The sequence below is a fragment of the Tachysurus vachellii genome, chromosome 19 (assembly GCF_030014155.1).
Source record: "Tachysurus vachellii isolate PV-2020 chromosome 19, HZAU_Pvac_v1, whole genome shotgun sequence".
Taxonomy (NCBI): domain Eukaryota; kingdom Metazoa; phylum Chordata; class Actinopteri; order Siluriformes; family Bagridae; genus Tachysurus; species Tachysurus vachellii.
The window spans coordinates 8,430,390-8,450,827 of NC_083478.1; the positions used below are offsets into that span (position 1 = coordinate 8,430,390).

At 42.5% G+C, this 20,438-nt stretch overlaps 1 protein-coding gene across 4 annotated transcripts in view; it reads right to left on the bottom strand.

Annotated features, from left to right (window-relative positions):
- rerea (arginine-glutamic acid dipeptide (RE) repeats a) overlaps nt 1-20,438 on the bottom strand; it is a 151,399-nt gene that overhangs the window by 60,945 nt on the left and 70,016 nt on the right. For all 4 annotated transcript variants that reach the window (XM_060894502.1, XM_060894503.1, XM_060894500.1 and 1 more), the window contains exons 2-3: nt 13,381-13,837; nt 2,017-2,087 (exon numbers count right to left, since the gene is read on the bottom strand). In XM_060894502.1, coding sequence (XP_060750485.1) covers nt 2,017-2,087; nt 13,381-13,693 — 384 coding nt within the window. In that variant the 5' untranslated portion in view covers nt 13,694-13,837. The remainder of the gene's footprint in view (nt 1-2,016; nt 2,088-13,380; nt 13,838-20,438) is intronic.

Consider the following 20,438-nt stretch of genomic DNA (forward strand, 5'->3'; position numbering starts at 1 on the left):
ATAAACCTCTATAACGTATTCCAAAGAAAGATTAACTGGAAGATTTTGTGAAAGTGAAAGCCTGCTAACTCTATCACCTCTAGCTCATCACTAGTTTCACCTTTGCTCTTAGGCAGCTGCATTCATCACCTTCACAGAAGGGCTGAATGTTTCTAAAGATTTTCATAGAGTTGGGAAAGTGCTGGCAGTGCATTTACCCGGCCAGAATGCACACTGCAGGCAGAGCTCCAATCCGCTCCAGACAACAATGCAGATGGGCCTCCGTTAATTACACACACAGAGAAGGGAGGAGAGTTGGTGGACTGAGAAAGAGGCTAATATATCAAATGTTTTCTCTCCTGATCGCCAATGATGCACAAAGACCTCCTGATTTGCACTTAATCAAGGTGAAGATAGTCACAAAACATGCGGTTATTATTGGCAAGAGTGAATTTGTGTCGCCCTCAGCACTCTTCTTGGCAATCCGATTAAAGGCTGCTCTGATGTCCGGGCCCCAGTGCGCCAACTCCCCCCCTCTCTCTGGCCTCTTATCCCTTCGTGCTCTCCCAGCCCTCCCTCCATCATCACCTTAGTTGTTTTGTGCCATTAACAACGTCTCCCGGGACTGCTCTCGGCACTCTGCAGGACAGCGGGTGAGCCGGGAAAACTCTCAGCTAATTCTCTCCTACTGCTGATGAAAAAAAGCCCATCAGAACAGCCATAATGTGCCTATTTGCTTGTGACAGAGCATTATCTCAGCAAAGCTCTAATCAAACCTGATTTACCTCGCGCACAATCTGGAGCGTTGAGCAAGACAAGGCATACACAATCAACTGGCCACAGGAACTGAAATAAATCAGGAATTTCATTGCCCTAATAAACCAGATTGGATCTTGGAGGGTTTTGCTTTCCACATGACATGCCCTTTGAAGATGCAGGCGTTTAAAGTGGCTGATTAACAATCGACATAAAACGTGTCAGTAAAGAGCAATGTGGGCCCAATGGGTCAGAGCCTAAAATGACAATGTGCTTCTGAATACTGTTTTCTTTTAATTGATCAATTACAATGGTGCAGATCTTCACTGGGGGCAACAGTGGCAACAACTAAGAATGAATCATTAGAATTTTTTTCTCAGGCACGAGGACGTGTTTTTTTAGTACAAGAGCGATATCACCTAAGCATGGTCATTAAAAATAAGCACAGGATGCTGTTTATTGTATTGTGACTCGAGAGCACAGTTAGATGCTGGTGGGTGAGGGGAAAGGAAGGCTCAGTGCTCGCACATCTGAACTGCTTTCACCTACAAGTTTCTCTTCATGCTCGCAAATGAATTACACTCATTTTTAATGACTAATCTTGCTAATACTGTTAAACACACTCAAGCCAGCTAAAGTCCCACACTCTATTAAAAGATGCTGTTTGGCTGCTTGTATTGCATGAAACTGCTGTAGTTCTTCCCACAGTTTGTAGTCTACTTTACTTTGCCATCATTAAAAAGGAAATATGACAGATTGCTGACATTTCGTGTCATCTCTTCATTAGAATGACAACATACACTAAGGTGAAGTCAGATTATACCATGTGTTAGATTGGTGGCAAATAAAACTGAGTAAGCAGAGAGACATTATAATGTTTGCCTTTTTTCCCAGGGCTAATCAGACGTATTAATAGTTATATTGCCAAAAGAAAAACAAATAAATTAACTACCTCAAAAACCGATAATCACTCCATTTAATCACTGCAATGTCCTCTTTATATTAAAAAAATAAATCAGCATAAATCAGCCTTCCTAATCCTCCAAGACAAGACCACAAGCCAATACAGTATCAGGAGTCTGAATACTGCATGTAATTAGAAGTACAGCTTCTCTATAATATGCTCGAGAGCAACTTTTGTAAGACATGTGAATGCAGGCAATCGCCCCTCTATCCACATCAAAGGTTGTTTCATGTAGCTTTTGATAGGACTTTACTAAAAACAAAGGCAGGAGGGAGATAAGGCCAGGTATGAGGAAGGAAAAGGGCATCACCACTCACCAGCTTAAAGTCCTGAATGCTACAGATGAAGTAGGGTGTGTTGGGCCGCCGGCTCTCTATGTACACACAATCTGTGAGAGAGAGAGAGAGAGAGAGAGAGAGAGAGAGAGAGTGTGAGAGAGAGAGAGAGAGAGAGAGAGAGAGAGTGAGTGAGTGAGAGAGAGAGAGAGAGAGAGAGAGAGAGAGAGAGAACATTAGCTAGATCACCTCTACAGCATTGTCTGTGTTACATTATTTTCCCATCAAAATATTTCACTCTGTAAAATTCATCAGGAATGTGAGTAATAGGATTAAAGGGCTTTTGGGAGTGGGACAAGCCTGCCCGTCTCCAGAATAAACATCAAGACTCCAAGAGAGAAGGCCGGTATTGTTCCAACATGATTACGTGTCAGTGGTGTGTGTGTGTGTACACACATATGGTTATGTTATTATATCTTGATGGGGTGACTAAAATAGCCAAAAGGTTTTTTAATGTAATGGTAATCTCAGTAGAAGGTCCTCATTTAGGACAGTGAGAAAAATGTGTGTGTAACAAAGAGCAAAAAAAAAATGCAGTCTTCCTACACTGGGTGTCCCGTCTGTTTCAAAGCTGACTCCTAATTTTAACACTGTCAAATGACAAACTGGCGTCAGATCTTTGCTGAAGCCTGACCCGGCCTGTGGGCTTAAAGTGAATGTGACTGTTGGTGGCTAGGTCATGACCTCTCATCTCCTTTACAAAAACATTCACAAGGTACAGCAGACACACAGACAGCAACCATGCTCTTGCAGCCAGTCACTTAACTCTCATACTCACTCTCTCTCTCACACACACACACACTTCCTTCCTCAGTGGTTGAGCTGGCAAAGGAAGATGAGACGATCGTTGCATTGTTTTTTTCCCCTCACGCAGCTCTGAAAGTGAACCTTAACCACTCTTTCGGATTGAGAAATGCAGCATGTTTATCAAGATGATGCACAGAAACCTGGACATGGCTCACAGCACCCACCTTCCTCTTTTTCTTATTTACACAGAACAGCCTTTATAGTTTGTGTGAAGACATAAAGCAGAGTGTATTCGGAGGCAGACAGGAGTAGATTCTCTCCCTCAGACTGTGAGGTGCCAGCCAGGCTCCGGCTCTTCCACAGCTCCATTCAGAAACACTCTCATTACATTACCCTGCTATTTCACACGCTGCACGCCTTTTTTAGCCTGGCACTGCTCACATTATTTATGCTAGCTAGACATGTTTTAACTAGTTCTTCTCAATAGCACTCGAGCTAAGAGTGGGAGATGGTGTTAAGGGAGTGGGATTGTGGTGCCGGAGATGTAGCAGGGGCTGGAGTCTAATCGCAGGATTTAGTTGTGGGGGATAAAGGAGGTGGTGGGTAGGTGGGGGGCTTTGGAGAGCCGGTTGTCGACTAATAGTCAGTAGACCTCCCAGAACGAGGGGCGAATGTCTGCAAAGCTGCCAAGCACACAGCAAAGCTCCATTTTCTCTCTCTCTCTCTCTCTCTCTGTATAGACTACCTAACAATAAAACATGTGGAGAGAAGTCAAGATATAACTGATTACTCAGATAAAACCTACCATCATTACAAAAGCAACTGCAAAATTTCTTCATTTGCTTTTTCACTTTCTTCCTTATCTACAAATAAAATGCTCTCTCTTGCTTAAATATGTAGCATGAAAATCAAACACTTCTTTTTAAAAGGGACAAATCTAATGTTTTCTTTTAAATGGTTCATTTTCCTCTTATGAGAAAACTGAATCAGGGCCTCATGTTCTTCAGTGCCCCAGCAGAGAACTTGCACGATAATCTGCACCAAAATAACATCTTTAAAATGAATGAGTGCTTGCATCTTTATGATAACATTAGTTGTATATTCACTAATCAGATCAATTTAAACAGACTGTGGTATTCAGTATAGAGTCACAGATTTGAATGACACACGGCAACTGTTTTCCATTCTCTCTGAAATTCACCTTCATACCCCGAACGTTCGATCTTCTGTCCTCTAGGAGCAAAATATATTTCTCGACACATAACCCAGTGCACATAAAGCTTCCGTATAAAGGGCTCAAATACGTTTGATCAATCCACTGAACAACAGGAAGCGAAATACTAATTAGAAATACTAATTAGAAAAAATCTACAAAAAATATAAAATCGGTTCATTGACCTTAACTACAGGTTAATAACATGGCAATGATTCCTATTAATTGTTTTAGATTGCTTGACCAACAGTGGCAACTCACCCCAAGTCTACACCTCTAACTTCCATAACAAATTACTGAGTGTAAACAATATTGTGGACAAAGAAAAAGGTAAAACGACCCAAAAGCATGTAAAAAACATACATCAGTCTCCGGAGAAAAATTCAGCAATTGAAGACCTTTGAAAAGTTGTCCGAAGAAAATTTTGCTGTGATTATTCTAAAGAGGATGCAAATCAAAAATGTGAACCCAACCAGTCAGGTATGGCTTCGTTCAAAAACACTCTACCCACGTAAACAGGATGTGTACAGACTTTCAGTTGGAAACCATGTAACCACTGCTAAACAGTATGCCAACACTGGACAATATTAGAGTAGCACAAGTGGGTAACTAATACATCCATTCAAGGTCCATTCCTTATGTCATTATTTTAAAAAACAAACTATTAAAAAAAAAAATCAACCAATCATAATGTCAGAGAAGTGTGTGGTGGCATATTTAATGATCATATTGACATATCACCACAATATTGCCCACTTCTACATCAACAAATCACACTTTCATCTTTTCAGGATCAGGAACACAGGTGTGTGGAAAGATGAAACTGAGCAAGACTAAGTGCAGAGTAAAGCTGTCATATAACTCTCCTGCTATAAGAAACAGTCGCCGCATGGTTAAACATGCTGAGAGAAAATAAAAAGGCTAGTCAGACATGAATAATATCCCTTTTACACCAGACGTGAAGAGGGAACACCACAAGCTCGGTGTCGAAACCCCAGCCAACAACTCGCTAACTTTTTATCAAGGGTTCAGGCAGAATAACATGAGAAACTTTGTCTGAAGAGGATAATGATCATATACTTTATCCTAGTCCTAACTAGCTAATAATCTCACCATATGTTAATTTAATAACATTTTTCAGCCAATTAAGTTTCCAGGCAACTAAACCACATAACGGATCTATCATTCGTTCACCCGAAGCATAACCTTTCTCTTTATTGTACAGCCTTTGCATTCTGCAGCACTAACGCAATATTCCAGCCTCCTTGATACTGCAGCGATCCTAACTGGCACCAGTAGCTCTGAAATCCTTATGGGGAACTGTGTCAAGATGATGAAACGTAAAAAGGAAGGGCTAATCAGCATTCGAGGCACGGCACAGTTCACCACCCTGCTGTGATCGTATCTTTATTCAATCAGGAAACACTGAGTGCTGAATCCCTGATTCATAAAGCATGCAGAGAAGTGTGATGAATTACTGGGTACCAAGGTCACAGAGGCTCTGCTATCTTGTCTCCAGCTCCTTCAGTAATGTGTAACTAACGTGTGTGATGGGTCAGACAGAGCTTGTTTCACTGGCACCACTGAGATCAACCTTTACCCAACAGCCAGAGGAGATATACAAGAACAGGAGCTCCAGACCACAGTAAACAGCTCATTTGAATAGAGCTGCCGAGGGACCTGCATGGAGGCAGCGTTTATCCAAATACTCCACATCCCAGAGGTGAATTAATGTAGCGTGGGCCGTAGGAGGCTAAAAGCTATCACTAACAAAAACGTGGCAGTTCCATTCCACTGCTCTTGACGCCCGCGCATGCATCATCTTTAATTTATTTGTTTTCGTCTGTGCCATTATTGATCTTGTTGCGTTTATCTGTTCAACACAGCAGGCGGAATAAAGATATTTAATAGGCTCTGCACTGGGCATGCTGTTTGTTTGGGTAGATGGGGCTATAAAAAATAAAAATAAAAATACACCTAGGCCATCACAACTTGTTATCATTCAGCTGTCTGGTTGTCAGCGAGTACAGATGAATGAGTGACGTGTGGCTACCACAGACATAAATGAAAAGCTCGGCTGGCGCTGCGACTGACCTGTGGGGCCCTACACACAGCCTTCGTCTTGCGAAGAGGAGGAGGAAAAGTGGGGGAGGGGAGTTTGGAGAACAAAAGGGACAAATCTAAAGATGAGACGACATGTCTTTGAAAGGCCCATGCCACGTCAAGGGGGATTTACCTCAGAGAATTGCGGCTTAGGGACCCTTAACCCGGGCAGTAGTTTCATTTAGAGGAGATGGATTCTGTCCAGACTGAAAGCTCGTGAACAAGCGCTGAGGGGAGAAAGCAAAATAGCAAGCAGATTTTTTGCCCGCTGATTTTTCCCCCCCAAACAATGTTAATACATTGCCGTGAACTGCTAATTTGCGCTGCGCTCTCCAAGAGCAGACCTCAATCTGTTCAGCAGCGTTCCAGCCATTTTGTGCTTTTCCACAGCTCAAGCAGGCAGAGCCAGAGAGAAGCAGAGGAGGGGTTGCAGTGGGGGGTGGGAAGGGATGTGAGCTCTTCCAGGGTTTTTGTAGACTTCCCAAAGCCTCCCTGAGGCTACAGGTCCCACATCTCCCCCACTTCTCTGGAGCTCAGGGGCTTTGCAAACACCATACACCCTTTATCGACTGCTCAGCTCGAGCAGCACTGGCCTCGTCCTTCGACAGACTGAGATTTATTGAGCTGGAGACAGTCACTAATGCATGCGAGGGCAATAAAAAGGCATGCAAGGAAAAATAAAAGTGAAGCTTAAACATGACCACTTTTTGTTATGACTATGTATGAATCCACCTCTGATGCATGTAAGTAGGAAGAATCACATGGTGCTCCTGCTATACACTTGCACTTCTCGCTGGCTGTGAAGCCGGGCTAATTTAAAACACTCCTGATGAAAACTGAAGGCTGAAGGAAGCTTGATCTTCAAATGTGTTCAACAGGTGGTGATGATACATGAAGGATTTGCTATGACTGCCTTTTGGAAGGGAAAAAAACAAAAGAAAAACAACTAGAGCATAAACATCTAAGTGCTGGATAAAGATCAAATAGATGTTCTGTTATTTTTTTGTCCCATAAAAATATGATGTTTTAAACAAAAAATACAAAAAAAGTATTTTAGTTTTATTAGGTGGAAACAAACAGCATAGGGTCTTAATGAAAATTTGGATGTTTGCCTGTATTTTTGATAAAGGGGCTGGTGTGAGTATGTTGTTGATTATTAATCAGAAAAATCTGAATTATTATCCATTTCCAAGCTCTTTATGCTCTGATGAACTGGCTATTTGGTCTGTAATCTAAAACTAAAATACATTTATCATTATAGAATTCAGACTCTTAGGTCCAGAGTATTATTTAATCAACGAAGCAATCAAACATTTTATTTAGCTGTTTGTCTCCCCAGGTTTAAATACTGGCTATGGAAAATGTACACGTGTTTGTGCACTTAGGCTGTTCATTCTGTACAGCATCAGCTAAATGATTTGAAATGAAGTGCATTAGCAGGTTACATTACTTAACTTGGATTGAGTAGGGTTACAGGATCACATCAGAAAACATGGCTGTAAGTAAAGTAGGTATTTGTTTTCACTGTGCCAGAATCTCTCTGTGTCAAGAACAGTATATTGTGTAAGAGCTGTTATTTTAACTCACCTAATGATGTGTTTAGGCGTTTTTTTCCTTCACATAGCAATGTTTTTTGCAGCTGTCTGCTGCCTTTTATGTTTAAAATGTGTTATTGAGTTGTAAGACAACACTATAGTTTTCCCTTTTATATATTTTCCACAGAGCACAATATGCAGTCCGCTTTGCGTACACTGCCACCAGTCATTCTGTGTGACTGTGAGCAAGGTATGGGAATGAAATCTGATTGGACATGAGTGAGAGCAATGTGGGGGAAAATAGCTACAAGCATGCAAATAAGAGTGCTGAACAACGCCTTCTGCCAACAACACACAAGCCTGGAGTTTCTAAACAATAAACATGCCTTTACTTCCACCGAAGCGTGCGGTAAAACAACACACCTGCGCTGTCAGGTTGGCCGGCTCAAAGCGGCTTGGCAGGCGGCAAACCTGCACTCTGCTGTTGCTCAAATTAAAGAAGCAGGAGGGATGCAATAATCGCTTTCACACTCCTCTCCTCCCACATGAACAACAAGCAGCAAACTGTCGGCCTGCTTCACTTGTGTCCTTTCCTGCAGCGAAGCGCGTCTCAGGCCACAGCTGAAACCCTGTGTGTTTGAGAGTATGCCCAGTCTGAACTGCCGCGCATTCAATTTACACCACCACTCAACTTCTTCTGCTCTGCTGTGAGGGAGTGTGTGTGTGTTAGTATCTTCGGGTTTAGATTCTGAACGCATTCACACACACCTTTGCCATGACTCCACTTAACCAACACCACACTAACGCCAATCCTCTACACAAGTCTCACTCTAGTGTGCGTGGTTTCCCTCACAGCTCGCATTGTTGCTCGAGATCTATGAAGCATCTATCAAGAAACAGTCATTACCCCCAGGTACGAACAGGAGCCCTCTAACAGGTTATCATGTAGCAGCTTTCTAATTTGTAATCTGCAGGTGGTTATGATCTCACAAAAGCCTTCTCCAGGCTTGCAGTCATACTGAACTAAGCTGGGGGATTTTTCTAAATAGATTGGCCTCCTTTTTTTCCTCTGCAATCCTATGGCCTGTATTTGAATTTCATGAGCATGGCTGTGTTTTTTTTAAAAAAAAAAAAAAAGGGGGGGGGGGGTGGTCCTTGTCTTGTCGCATTGGAAACGCTTTAGCCAAAGCGATGTCAGGAAAGCTGTATAATACTAATACTTGAGATATGAATAGCAGCGAGAGAATCCCTTGTGCTGACTGAATACCAATGAACACCCATGTAAAGGATATTGAGACATGGTTATTCAATAGAATGTGTAAGCTAATATAGATATTTTTTATAGAATTTTCGCTGCAAGTCATGCACACACAAAGGAAGGCTGTTCCCAGCCATACACAGGTGTGCTCAATAGCAGTCCTTCTTCCAAGCCTCGTCTGTTTTTATGAGGACAGCCAGGAGTATGAGTGTGCAGGGAATGCAGGGGAAAACGACGACGTATCAGCACTGAGATCCCTCTCCATGACTCATGCAGGTGGCCAGCAGCTCGAAATCGCACCTCAGTGAATTATACATGACCCACAAATCTCAGGTTTTCTTTTTTCCCTCCCCTTTCAACAACAGTGTCTTATTTGAGAAAAGCACTCCATTCGTTTTACTAATGCGCTCCATGTTTGCTTGTGCCCAAAGGACTGTACATTCTCAGCTCAGGAATGAGCTATAAAGTGGTGTTCCATCACGTCGTATAAAGCTAAAGCTACTGTCACCCTCTCTGCTGTAAAAGGGACAGAGCAGGAATTCAGGCAAAATTCACTATTCACATTTATAGTGGTGTTTGGGAAATATTTGACCAGCCCTCATGAAACCACTATGGTGCTGTGTACTTCGCAGCTCTGAGGTGTTTTCTTCTGGAACAGCCATGTTTATGATAGTAGTGGCCCAAAATAAATAAATAAATAAATAGATAAAATTTGTTATACTATACGCATCACAAAATGTATGTTTGTTAAAGAACAGCTAGGAGAAAAGTAGGGCTGAATTATTAGTGCTTTCACTTATGCTTTATTGATTGACTCTAAAAATATATAAATTATTTAAGATAATGTAAAATTAACAGTTGAATAAAGAAGAATGTTAACAAGATTCAGCTGCTTCTATAGCTTAACACTTAACAAAAAATATGATAAATGGTCTCAGTATCGGTATCATATCAATATTTTTTCAAATATATTAGATATTGTATTTATATTCTTTATATACCCCTGGGGTACAGTATAAAGGAATAAAGGTCAAAAGAAATACTCCAGTGTTTTTCAGGTGTCTTTCATTTGAAAACGTATCTATTTCTGCATCGATGTTTTGATCTTCCTTCCACACTGAGACGTTTTTTTTGGCCCAGCACAAACTAAGCTTTCTGAAAATATTTGTGTTGTACCGTGGACTGTGAAAACCGAGATATTCAAGAACAATGAAGTATTTTAGTCATGTGACCCATTCATCTGGAAACTGACAAGATGGTGGATGATGACGTACTAGTGTTGATAGCACTGTTAAAGATTAATGTAACTTTGTACAACCTTCAGATTGTATTTTATAAGGGGACGAAATGTGCAGTCACAATTGTGTTACAACTCATCTGTCTGTTTAAACAAACTCTGTGCTCGTCCTCCATATTGCTACGTCTGTTCGCAGCTTGTTGCACTTTCACATCAGCGCAGTGAAATGATGTCAGAGATTTCAGTGTCAACAAGCAGGTTTAGGAAAACATCTAAAGAGGCCAGAGCACATTGAAAAGAAAGCTTTCAGATCTCTCTGTGTTAATATGGACATAGCCATATTCATATCCATCTACAGCTCCTGTGTTGTGCATGAGTCACTCTACTCACCTCTCTGAATGGTTCTATTTACTGAAAAATCTACATTCAACATGCATACAACGGAAGTCTAAGCTGTTGTTAAACGCTTGAAGTAAACATTTTTAACCTTTTTGCAGGCCAACTTCCAAAACTCTTTGTTTATTAAACAATACATTTGTGTAATATATTTTTGTGACTTTTAAGGAAAATATATGCAACGCTTTACCATATTAACACACAGAAGAAATCTGAAACCTCCACAAGAGCAGTTTGGTAGGAGTAAACTACCAAAGAGTGTTAACTGTAGTAGGTCTTCACTTTCCTTTAGCCATACTACAGAGAATGCCTGGTTTTAACAGGCCAGAGACAGAGATATTCGAGCATTAAAAAGTGTCGGCAGCTAGTTTACACTGAGAAAACATCCTCTTGAATTAGAATGATGCTAATGTGATTAAACCAAAATGTAAATAATAAATTTTATTGTAAAATAGCAAACAAAAGTACTAAAAACGAGCCATTCGATGTTTAACACTGACTATTCGACTGACTCATCCCTGTGCGAAATACAAGCTGAGCTAGGCAAAAGCGCAAGCAGACAAAAGGTTTGTGGTTATTAAGCGGGCAGCAAGGTGCTCCAGAGGCTCCTGGAGGTGGGAGGCATTTGGCCCTGCTGACAGCACTGTGGGCTTTGGGTGGCTGTGTAATTAGGTGACAGCTGTCCAGACACCCACAGGCGGCCAGGGGGAACACAGACATAGAGAGAATATTAGAAGAGGGTGTTCTAAGGGCTACACGTGTCTCAAGAGACAGAGCACGAGCAAATGACACGAGCAGACCTATAGCTCAATGCAGCCAGCTCTGGACTGGAACAACACTTGCAATGCTGTAATGCTGATAACATACAACACTCACATCCTGTTTGGTGAACTCTTCAAAAGGCCAGTGGTGCAAGGACACTCGTGTAGCATTGCAAGCAAGACATTGCAGGATATGCACTGGGTCCATGGTCATTGATCTGTGTGTGTGTGTGTGTGTGTGTTGTGGTGTGTGTGTGTTGGGTGTGTGTGTATAATCTCCTTGCTGGATCCATAAGTCTCCTCGGTGTGGTGAATATCCGCAAAGCTACGCGTGGCCCGGACACAGGAGGACCACTCAGAGAGGCGATCGATTGTGCTGCCTGGCCTGCTCAGTCCTGCACATACAAATGCTCCAGAAACTCCACACAACCACCCCCTCTTTCTGACACACACAGACACATACACCTTCCATCTCTTTTTACAGAAGCAAAGTTAAACACTGAATCAACATAGCAGCAAACTAATCAATGAGCACTAAGCCAGAAAACGAAAAAAACACTACGGTGACACATAGTATAGTATACGCTTTCAATGTTTCTAATATTATCTCGTGTCACACGCTTGTTAGTCTCCCTCTTGAGTAACAAAAGCAATTAATGCCACATTTTGCCACATCCCCCTCCCACAGTCTGCCTCTCTGCCTGCTTAATACGCTCTCCAAGGGTGGTCACTTTTACATATTGTGTGCCACTAGACAACTATAAAAGGATTTAACATTTAGCTGTGCTTAATCCTGGCCAGGCTTTGTGCTTACTTAAGCCACCCAAATCTGATTGCAATGAGGCTGCACCAAATGACCACCAACTCTGTAGTTCTGAGCCTTAAACAATACGTGTTACTGTAACACAGCCGCAACGTCATGTTCCAGAAAGCGGTGTGCGCAGATGAAAGCAGCTCCTAAGGAGGAAATTGAGTGCAACTCATTTTCAGCAGCAAGCTTCCAACAGACAATGCAACCTTATAGGCACATTAGATGTCATCCCTAATGTGTGACATCATATCCTTGTATATATCTTGAACATGGTGTATTTATTATTCCTGCCTGTCTGTCAGCAAGATGAAGAGAACCTGCTATTGTCTAGGCTAGCAAACACAGAACTGACAGGGTGCGGCGTCAGTGTCAGAAACGAGGCTTCATTAGGGCAGACAGCGCTTTCAAGGACCTTCCACAGATAATGCCTCCCAGCATATTATGCTGAAAGTGTGTGTGTCTGAGGGGCGGTGGTATAATGTGGGAGCAGAAAAAGGGCTGAAATTACACACTGGCTATGATTTTCACTGTCTTAACTTTAAATAACTATGCACTGCTAGTGCGCTTCTACTTGACCTTTCGTTGCTGCTAGGTAAATGAAAGACATGGCAGGGATGATTTAAGTCTACAGGCAGCTCACACACACACACACACACAGACACACACACACACAGACCCTCACTACAGCTTTGACATTTCCCCTTAGCTGTGCATGTACAAGCAATTTACAAACAGTAAGTGAAAGAGGCCGTGATTACAGACAGAGGTTACTGCTGCCAATTAAAGAAACACAGCGCATAATAAAGACCTATTTCACAATAACTAAAGGAAATAAAACGCGTGCGGTTTTGCATTTAAAAAAGCCGAGGCGAGAGGCATGGTGTCATATGTGCAGGGCATGCTCGATATTCTTCTCTCATTGAGTGCATTAGAACAGATTGCCATTGCTGGTAGCCAACACAAGCGCAATCCTTTTCATCTATATTGTTAGTTATATGAGTGATGTCTATTAAGACAAGAGTTAGCCGCTTGGGTATGCTAATGCAAGAATATTAGTTATCTTAGAATAATATTATTGAACACATTCTTTCCCCACCGTGAGCCAAATCAAACTCAAACTTGGCTTTCTCTGAAACCAAACAGGAATGTATTTACTGGGACGACAAGCATGCCTTGGAAAATGTTGGGCGTGTAATTAGGTGCTGTTCAGCAAATGAAGTCATAAGCACTGTTGTGGAATTGTGGCCCTGTCTCAAGTCAGAGCTAGACTTTAAACAGCTCTTACCACCAGGCCTGTAGATGACGTCGTCCTCTGTAACGAAGGAGGTGATCTCACCAGTCTCTGTGCGCTCGTAGCGTGACTTTTTCTTCGGCAGCTTCTTCTTGCTTTTCTTAGTGGCCTCCTCAGGTGCGGCGGTGCCGCCGGCCGCCTCGTTCTCCTCGTCCTCGCTATGTTCGCTCTCGGCATAGTTCTTGGCACCACCCTCCAGTGTGCAGCTGCGGCGTGGCCTTGAGCTCTCGCTCTCACGTGCCTTCTCTCTCCGGTCGCGCTCTCGGTCGCGCTCCCGCTCCTTGTCCTTCTCTTTGTCGGCGGTCATGATTCGCCACGTGCCTTCCTCTGTCCTCTCACGGCTGGGCCTCCGTGAAAGGTAGACTGTGAGCCTGGGCTTCAGTCTTCTGAATTTACCAATCAAATCCAGGGAAAATTCGGCCACACCAACAACCCCAGGGTTTCAGGAGCGCTACAGAGAGAAAAAAGAGAGAGCCGTTTAAGACCTGAAATACTACACATCTTGAATCATCATTGACAAACATCACACTCTTTGCTACCATGAGACTCTTATCATAGGTAAAAGCCACTAGAAAAAAAAGGCTTATTAATAGACATGCAATCTTCAGAATCAATCAGAGGCACTAGACAGCGCAGCTGCTCAGAATAGAGAGGAACATCAATGGGCAATCTCCTCCACTGCAGCACTGCCTAGCCTCAGGAGAGCTCAGAGCAAAGCTATATCAAAAAGAACACAAACTTCAAGCTGCCTTCTCTATTCCCCAGTTCATTTTGCCAAACGCTGAGAGGCGGCCAATTGTTTTTCCAGTGACCTAAAGAGTGCTCCTGGCAGTACCATCTTCAAACAGCCTCCACTGAGCATCTTACAGGTGATCAGGTGCCCTAAGCTTCTCAATATCTCTGTGTTCAAGCCATGCTGAACTGTTTGCCTCTACATCAAGCTTGGAAATGCTTTGAGGCAGGGACCAGCAGCCCTTGTGCACTTCAGGCTCAATGGCTGTTGGTCATATGTGGGTCAGAACACCTTGCCTTGGTCGGCCTAGTAGAGAGTTCAGCACTGAAAATTAGAAGAGACAGGCATGGAGAACAGAACCTGGCTACAATCTCCAGGCAGAAAACAGCTTCGAAACAAATCCAGTTTTTAAAAGCTTTACTGAAATGCTCACTGCTTCTTTCCCCCCTTTTAAGTCAACAGTCATAAAAATAAAGATCAATCATCTGAACAAAAAAAACTGTGGGGGAAAAAAAGAAAAACAAACCAGTGCATGATACAGCTGTGCAGACCCAAGTGTACACACTGCTTTCTTTAGTGTAACAACTTCAATCTTGTCTGTCATAGCCTCTGAAGTCAGACTTCTAACCATATTTTAGTTTGGCACTTATTGGCACTAAACGTGGCCAAAAATCTGGTTTCACAGAAACAGGCCGTTTCACTGACAGCACAGACAACCTTTCTCACAGCTCATCAGCAAAAAAGGTGAGGCGATCTTATTTACTCACCACTATCTCCAACCTCTTGAATTACTTTTGACCTTTTTTGTAATCCAGTAACTCTACCTTGCACCAAAATGCTTTATAAAGAGAACTGTGTATATAGAGAAAGACAAAGAGCCAATCAGATTGTAACCTTCAAGTGCCTGAAGCTCACAGGCCAGAAGAGTGTGCACAAGATATCACATGTGCTCTTGGTCATGAAGAGCAATGTGAGGATGGGGCTACATACATGTCCTCAAAATTTGCCAGGGAAGAATCCAGAAACGTGAGAAGACAGAGAAGGAAAGACTAGGTTGTTTGCCAAAATCAGATCCTTTTTTTTTTTTTAAATAAGTAAATAAATTTTAAAAAAGGCAAGAGAAATATGTTTTGGCAGGCAGAGTGGCACGGTTGACAACTCGGCTCGTCAACAGGCAGCCCGTCATCTCTACAGTAGACGCCGACTGACAGGGCAGCTGCTCTCCTCGTCATCCTCAACACAAACACTAGCGTCACGGCCGGATTAATCACCTAATGATGAGCTACCAAACTGACCGCAGGCTGGCTGACCCCCCCCACCCCACCAACCCCACCCCATCACTACTGCACACTAGCCAAACAGCCCCCAACACATAAAGCCCTTTCAAATGAAAGCACTGTTTTGCAACATTTTAAATTTAGGAGGAGACTTCAGACACCACGGCTGCATCTTAACACAGCTCAAACCACATAAGTGCAGCATTACAAAACAGAACTTGGAGCAAAAGAGAACTTTTAGATCAAAACAACATGCCTCAGATGGTTGACAAACCAGGTGTGTAAACTCAGGATGATGATTCAGGATTTAATGTTTGTTGTGTCATGGACATTTTGTTCTGAATGTCCTGACAATGCTTTTTATAAACATGTCACTATAGTGACACACCTGCACTAAACTGCATGCTTTTTACCAAATCCTGTGCCACCTCGGTACCAGATTATAAACAGGAACGTCCACTGTGCGTGATCACGAAGTTCAATTCTGCCGCAGTTCACGAAGTTTAAGCTGTAACCGACGCTTGAAAGCTTCAGGCTCATGTGCTGTTTAGATTAAGGCCATATACTACAGAATACCATACAGATATTGCATATGATATTATCGAAAACAAAGCAGATGGTTGAAATAGAGCAGAGCAATAAAAACACACAGCTATCATTAGCTATTAGACTGGAAAATAAAAAGAGGACTCCTGAAAGTCTGAGGTTTGGAAAGACAGCCATAAGCTGGAATGTAAGTGAGGAGAATTGGTAGTGAAAAGCAGCAGAGCATCTCCATCAGCCCTTCAGTTATAAACAACAGTTTGACGTTTTGTGCAAAGCCAGTAGAGCCATAACTGTATTTACTCCTGGAGAATTTGTCCAGAGGTTAAATCTAATCGATGACCCTTGTTCTATCACGACTACAAACGACAAGCTGATTCCTTGTGCAGCCCAAATTTTGACCAGGGCCAATTACGCAGTTATCAGTGTGCTCTTACGCAGAGCTCGCAGATGAATAACATGCTGAGGGGCAGGTGAGGCCTGAAGCCATTACCCATCAATCAGTGGAGCAGGACCCTTTGAAAGATAGCAGCTGTCTTAATGGAAAAGGGAGGAAGGGAACGAGCAAAAGAGAAAAAGAGAGGGGGGGAAGGGAGGGGATGGAGAAAAACCAGCCATTTGTGAAAGCCAGTGAATAGGCTTCAGGGGCTACAGCACCTATTTTACCACTTCCATTACTGCTATGAAGTCAAGGGGTGTGAGCCAGGAGGTTTTAAATAAAAATATGTTCCTCCCTCAGAGCAGAGGAGAAATTAGACCTCCTCGCCCTCTTAACCACCATGTTGCACTCTTTCTATTAACACATCACCCCACAATGGCCATGCAGCAGGGCTCTATTACCAAACGCGCTCCTTTTTTCCAGCATAATTCTTTCATAGTGCTGTGCTTTATTCATGCCATGTCTCTCTCACATTACTCCTACAGACACATGATCTCATGCCGACATATTGCATGCAAAGTACATTGGCATTTATAAAAACCAGCACAGGTCAAGTGCCTGTGTCAATATAGAGCCTGCTTCATGCCCTGGCTAAACATATGCAAATTGTTTTGGAGATCTCAGAAGCAACAAATGAGTTTTCCATCCAATAATTATGAGATGCTGGAAGTAAGACTGGCAAGGGTTTAGGTGGGCTTTGTGGTGAATCGAAAGCTGCAAAATACTCTATGATTTTGGCTATGTCTTGTGAAAGCAAGATTAAGCAGCGTTATCTGCAGTGTGGGGGTGCTGGTCGAGGTTTGGGGTGGGGGTGGGGGGTTTCGAATTTATCGGACAAAAAAGTCTATATTCAATTTGCTTTCTATAGCTCATGACAATGGCAAGCGCAAAACAGAGCTGTAATGAATGCTGTCAGCTTACCTCATCGGGTGAAGAGCTACAATGGTGCAACCAAAGAAGAGGTCCAATATAAAAGACGCAACACCAGCAATCATTCAAAGGCAGTGAAAAGCAGCACAAAGACACCACTTCACTGCCCCCCCCACAACAATCCTGAACAGAGGAGCTCTCGTATGCAACCCCATGTCTCACAGTGCTTCTGGTGACAATTGTTTACTGAAAATCTCATACATTACAGAAACACACTGCCGCTTCAAAATGACACCCGGGCTATAAACTACTAAAGACCTGTTGGCTTAAATGCTGTGGATATTTCACAAATGGAAAGCGTGGGGAAAGAGATGGAGCTCTACTTAAGCACTGTTTAGACGGGATAAGATTTCTAAGTATATATCTGTGCTGATGGAAATGTTGCTGGGGATGATGTATATAAAATCACAGAGATCTCTGATTCTACACACTGCACAACATAGTAAATACATACAACACATTTTAATACAAATGTTTACAAGAAGTGTTTAATGTCTGGCGAGTTAGTAGGTCACATGACCATAATATCTACATAGGCTGTACTACCTCAATAACTTAATGAGAGAAACGTCTTTCTGAAATGCTATTGTGTGCTAGATATATGCAGAAAGAGATTGTAGAGGCCGTTTCGTACAGGACTAAAATCCCAGAGACTCTCGGGATACGCTAGTCCAATCCAAACAGGTCTAGATCTAAACCACAACTATATCACTGTTGCTATCTGCACTCTCCATTTTCTGAAAGCAACAACAGTTCCTTCTTTGTTGTGTAGCATCCTTGCTTCGCATGACTAGGCAAACTCCTCCCTAAGTGGCCCCCAAGGGAGCTGTTCTGCCCCACCGAATACACACTTCCCCCACCAAACATTCAATCTCACCATTGGTGTACAAACAACATGAACTCCTGACCTTTCCCATATTTACACATGGCGTTTAGGAGCTGGGGTTGCACTGCCCGAGCACCCGGAGGATGGAAAAGGACATGGAGATGTTTCATTCAAACTGGATGAGTTCTGAACCAGAAGTAGTGAGAATATGGAACCAAAATCAATTTCAGACGTCTTCACTCAAGCACACGACTGAAAACTCTCAAGGTTGGCTTCAAGGTTATTATTTGCACATGAACAATCTCGGCAGTGGCTTTGTTGAGCCAGTAAAACGGCGGCTAAAAGATCGGTGCTTGTGGGAGTGTAGGGGAGATGAGTGTATGCGTGTCCTTCCTCCAAGCAGTCGATCCCCCCGAGGGTTCTGCTTCCCATCAGCGCATGTGTCTATTATCAGGCTGAGCACAACTTCATTTTATACTGTAATACCTGAGAGAGACCGAGCCTGTGTGTGCGAGTGTGTGTGGTCTGCGCACTGAGACTGTTTGAGAGTAGGCTGTGTTTTTGAAAGTTACACACTCTCCGTTCTCTCCAAGAGTCCAGTTCCACGGTGTATTACCATAGGCTAGATGCTGGAGAAGCCCTCAATCTGCACCGCTGATAAAAACACAGATTTAAAATACACAACATGAGCAGTTATGAAGCACCTGTGACTTAGTTCCGTGTCTTATGCTGTTTGAAAGTGTTGCGGTTAACGGATACACGGGCGATTCTCCCGCTTACAAGTCAAATAAAAAAAAGTAAAAAAAAGACTTAAAAAATATATTTATATATATATTTTTGGTCAATTAGAGCAATCTTTTTTTGTCCGATCAGTGACCATAATAATGTAGCAGTAAAATGATTGCCTTTACTTTGTAAACACATCATATCTGGTGTCAGGCATGTAACTGCATGTCAATCGCAACCTTGCATCAGCTTCCGGATCCGATTCTTTAGAATGATTTCAAAACGTTCTTCTTTGTCACAGACATTCCTTAAAGGATATCGGAAAGAAATGTGTATATTATAAACTATTAAATAATTTAAAATTAATGGCCAGTTTTGGAAGTAATTTTGTTCAAAGTCATTTTATGGCCTGGTTTTTTCGGTCACTGAGAAAATCCAGAAACCAAACTTAACTTTGATTTTGACTGATTTTGCAAATGGCAATATAACAAAGCGACATTTTCACAGATGTAGGTTGCAAGTGGCCACAGAATAGCACAGAATATTTAGGCTTTTGTCAATAATCAAATTAGTTGAAGTGCTTTCATAATGAATAAGTGACGAATTCACAGCTCAAGTCAAATCATCTCACTTGTTCCGACAAAGCTTTAGGTGTGAAAGAAGAAGGAGACATGAAACCTGCAACCTAGCTGCTATTTAGCCCAAGAAATGTTACTCAACCTCGAGGAAACTGGAGTTTTTGGTCATTTTCATCATATTGTATTTTAGCATATGTCCTGAACTACTGAAACATAAAGCATTAAAGTGGCATGAGAAAAGACAATATTGGAGGCCATGTACACAGCAGATCTATAAAGCCAGTGCAAGAAGTGTACAAGGGTTTAAGTGAGTAGTTAGCAGGGAGCTGTTAGTATTGGCTCCTCCTTTTGCTAGATAATGCTCATTAAGTGTGCAGCGGATCTGAGCGTGGCTCATCCTCAACCCCCAGCACGTACGAGCAATGCTAAATCAATGGTGCATAAACACAGCTGTCAGTGTCTAAATCCATCTCGCACACAGATAGGGATATTTACATTACACACAAAGCCTACACCTAAAGCAGCCTCACAACTCCTGATACAGTTAGAGGGAATACAAACACCTCACTGTAAAGGACAATAAATAACAAGATGAGACTTTTTTGTCCAAAAAAGTAGAGCAAGCACATCTTCAGTATGCAAAAAGGAGCATCCTTAAGCACACACAAGGTTCAAGATGATTAGCTTTCCTGTTAGGTCAGGGTGTCAATTTTCGGACATTTTTTTGTAGCTATCTGGTGTCTCCTCTTTTATTTTTTAAACCATAGCGTCTGGTGGCAGATGGCCCAGGAGAACAAGTGTTGCATTCAGGCGCACGCCTAACGGCTTGGCTGAAAGCACCTCCGCCCTGGATACCGCAGGATGGCATTACCTCTAATTAGGAGAGGCTTTTGTTTCTGGATGAGCCACCTTTCTTTTTGCTCTTGCTCCAAACCACAGACTGCGTCCCTTTAAGAGGCTGCCTTCTGCCAGGGATAACACCCTCTCAGTCATCCACTCT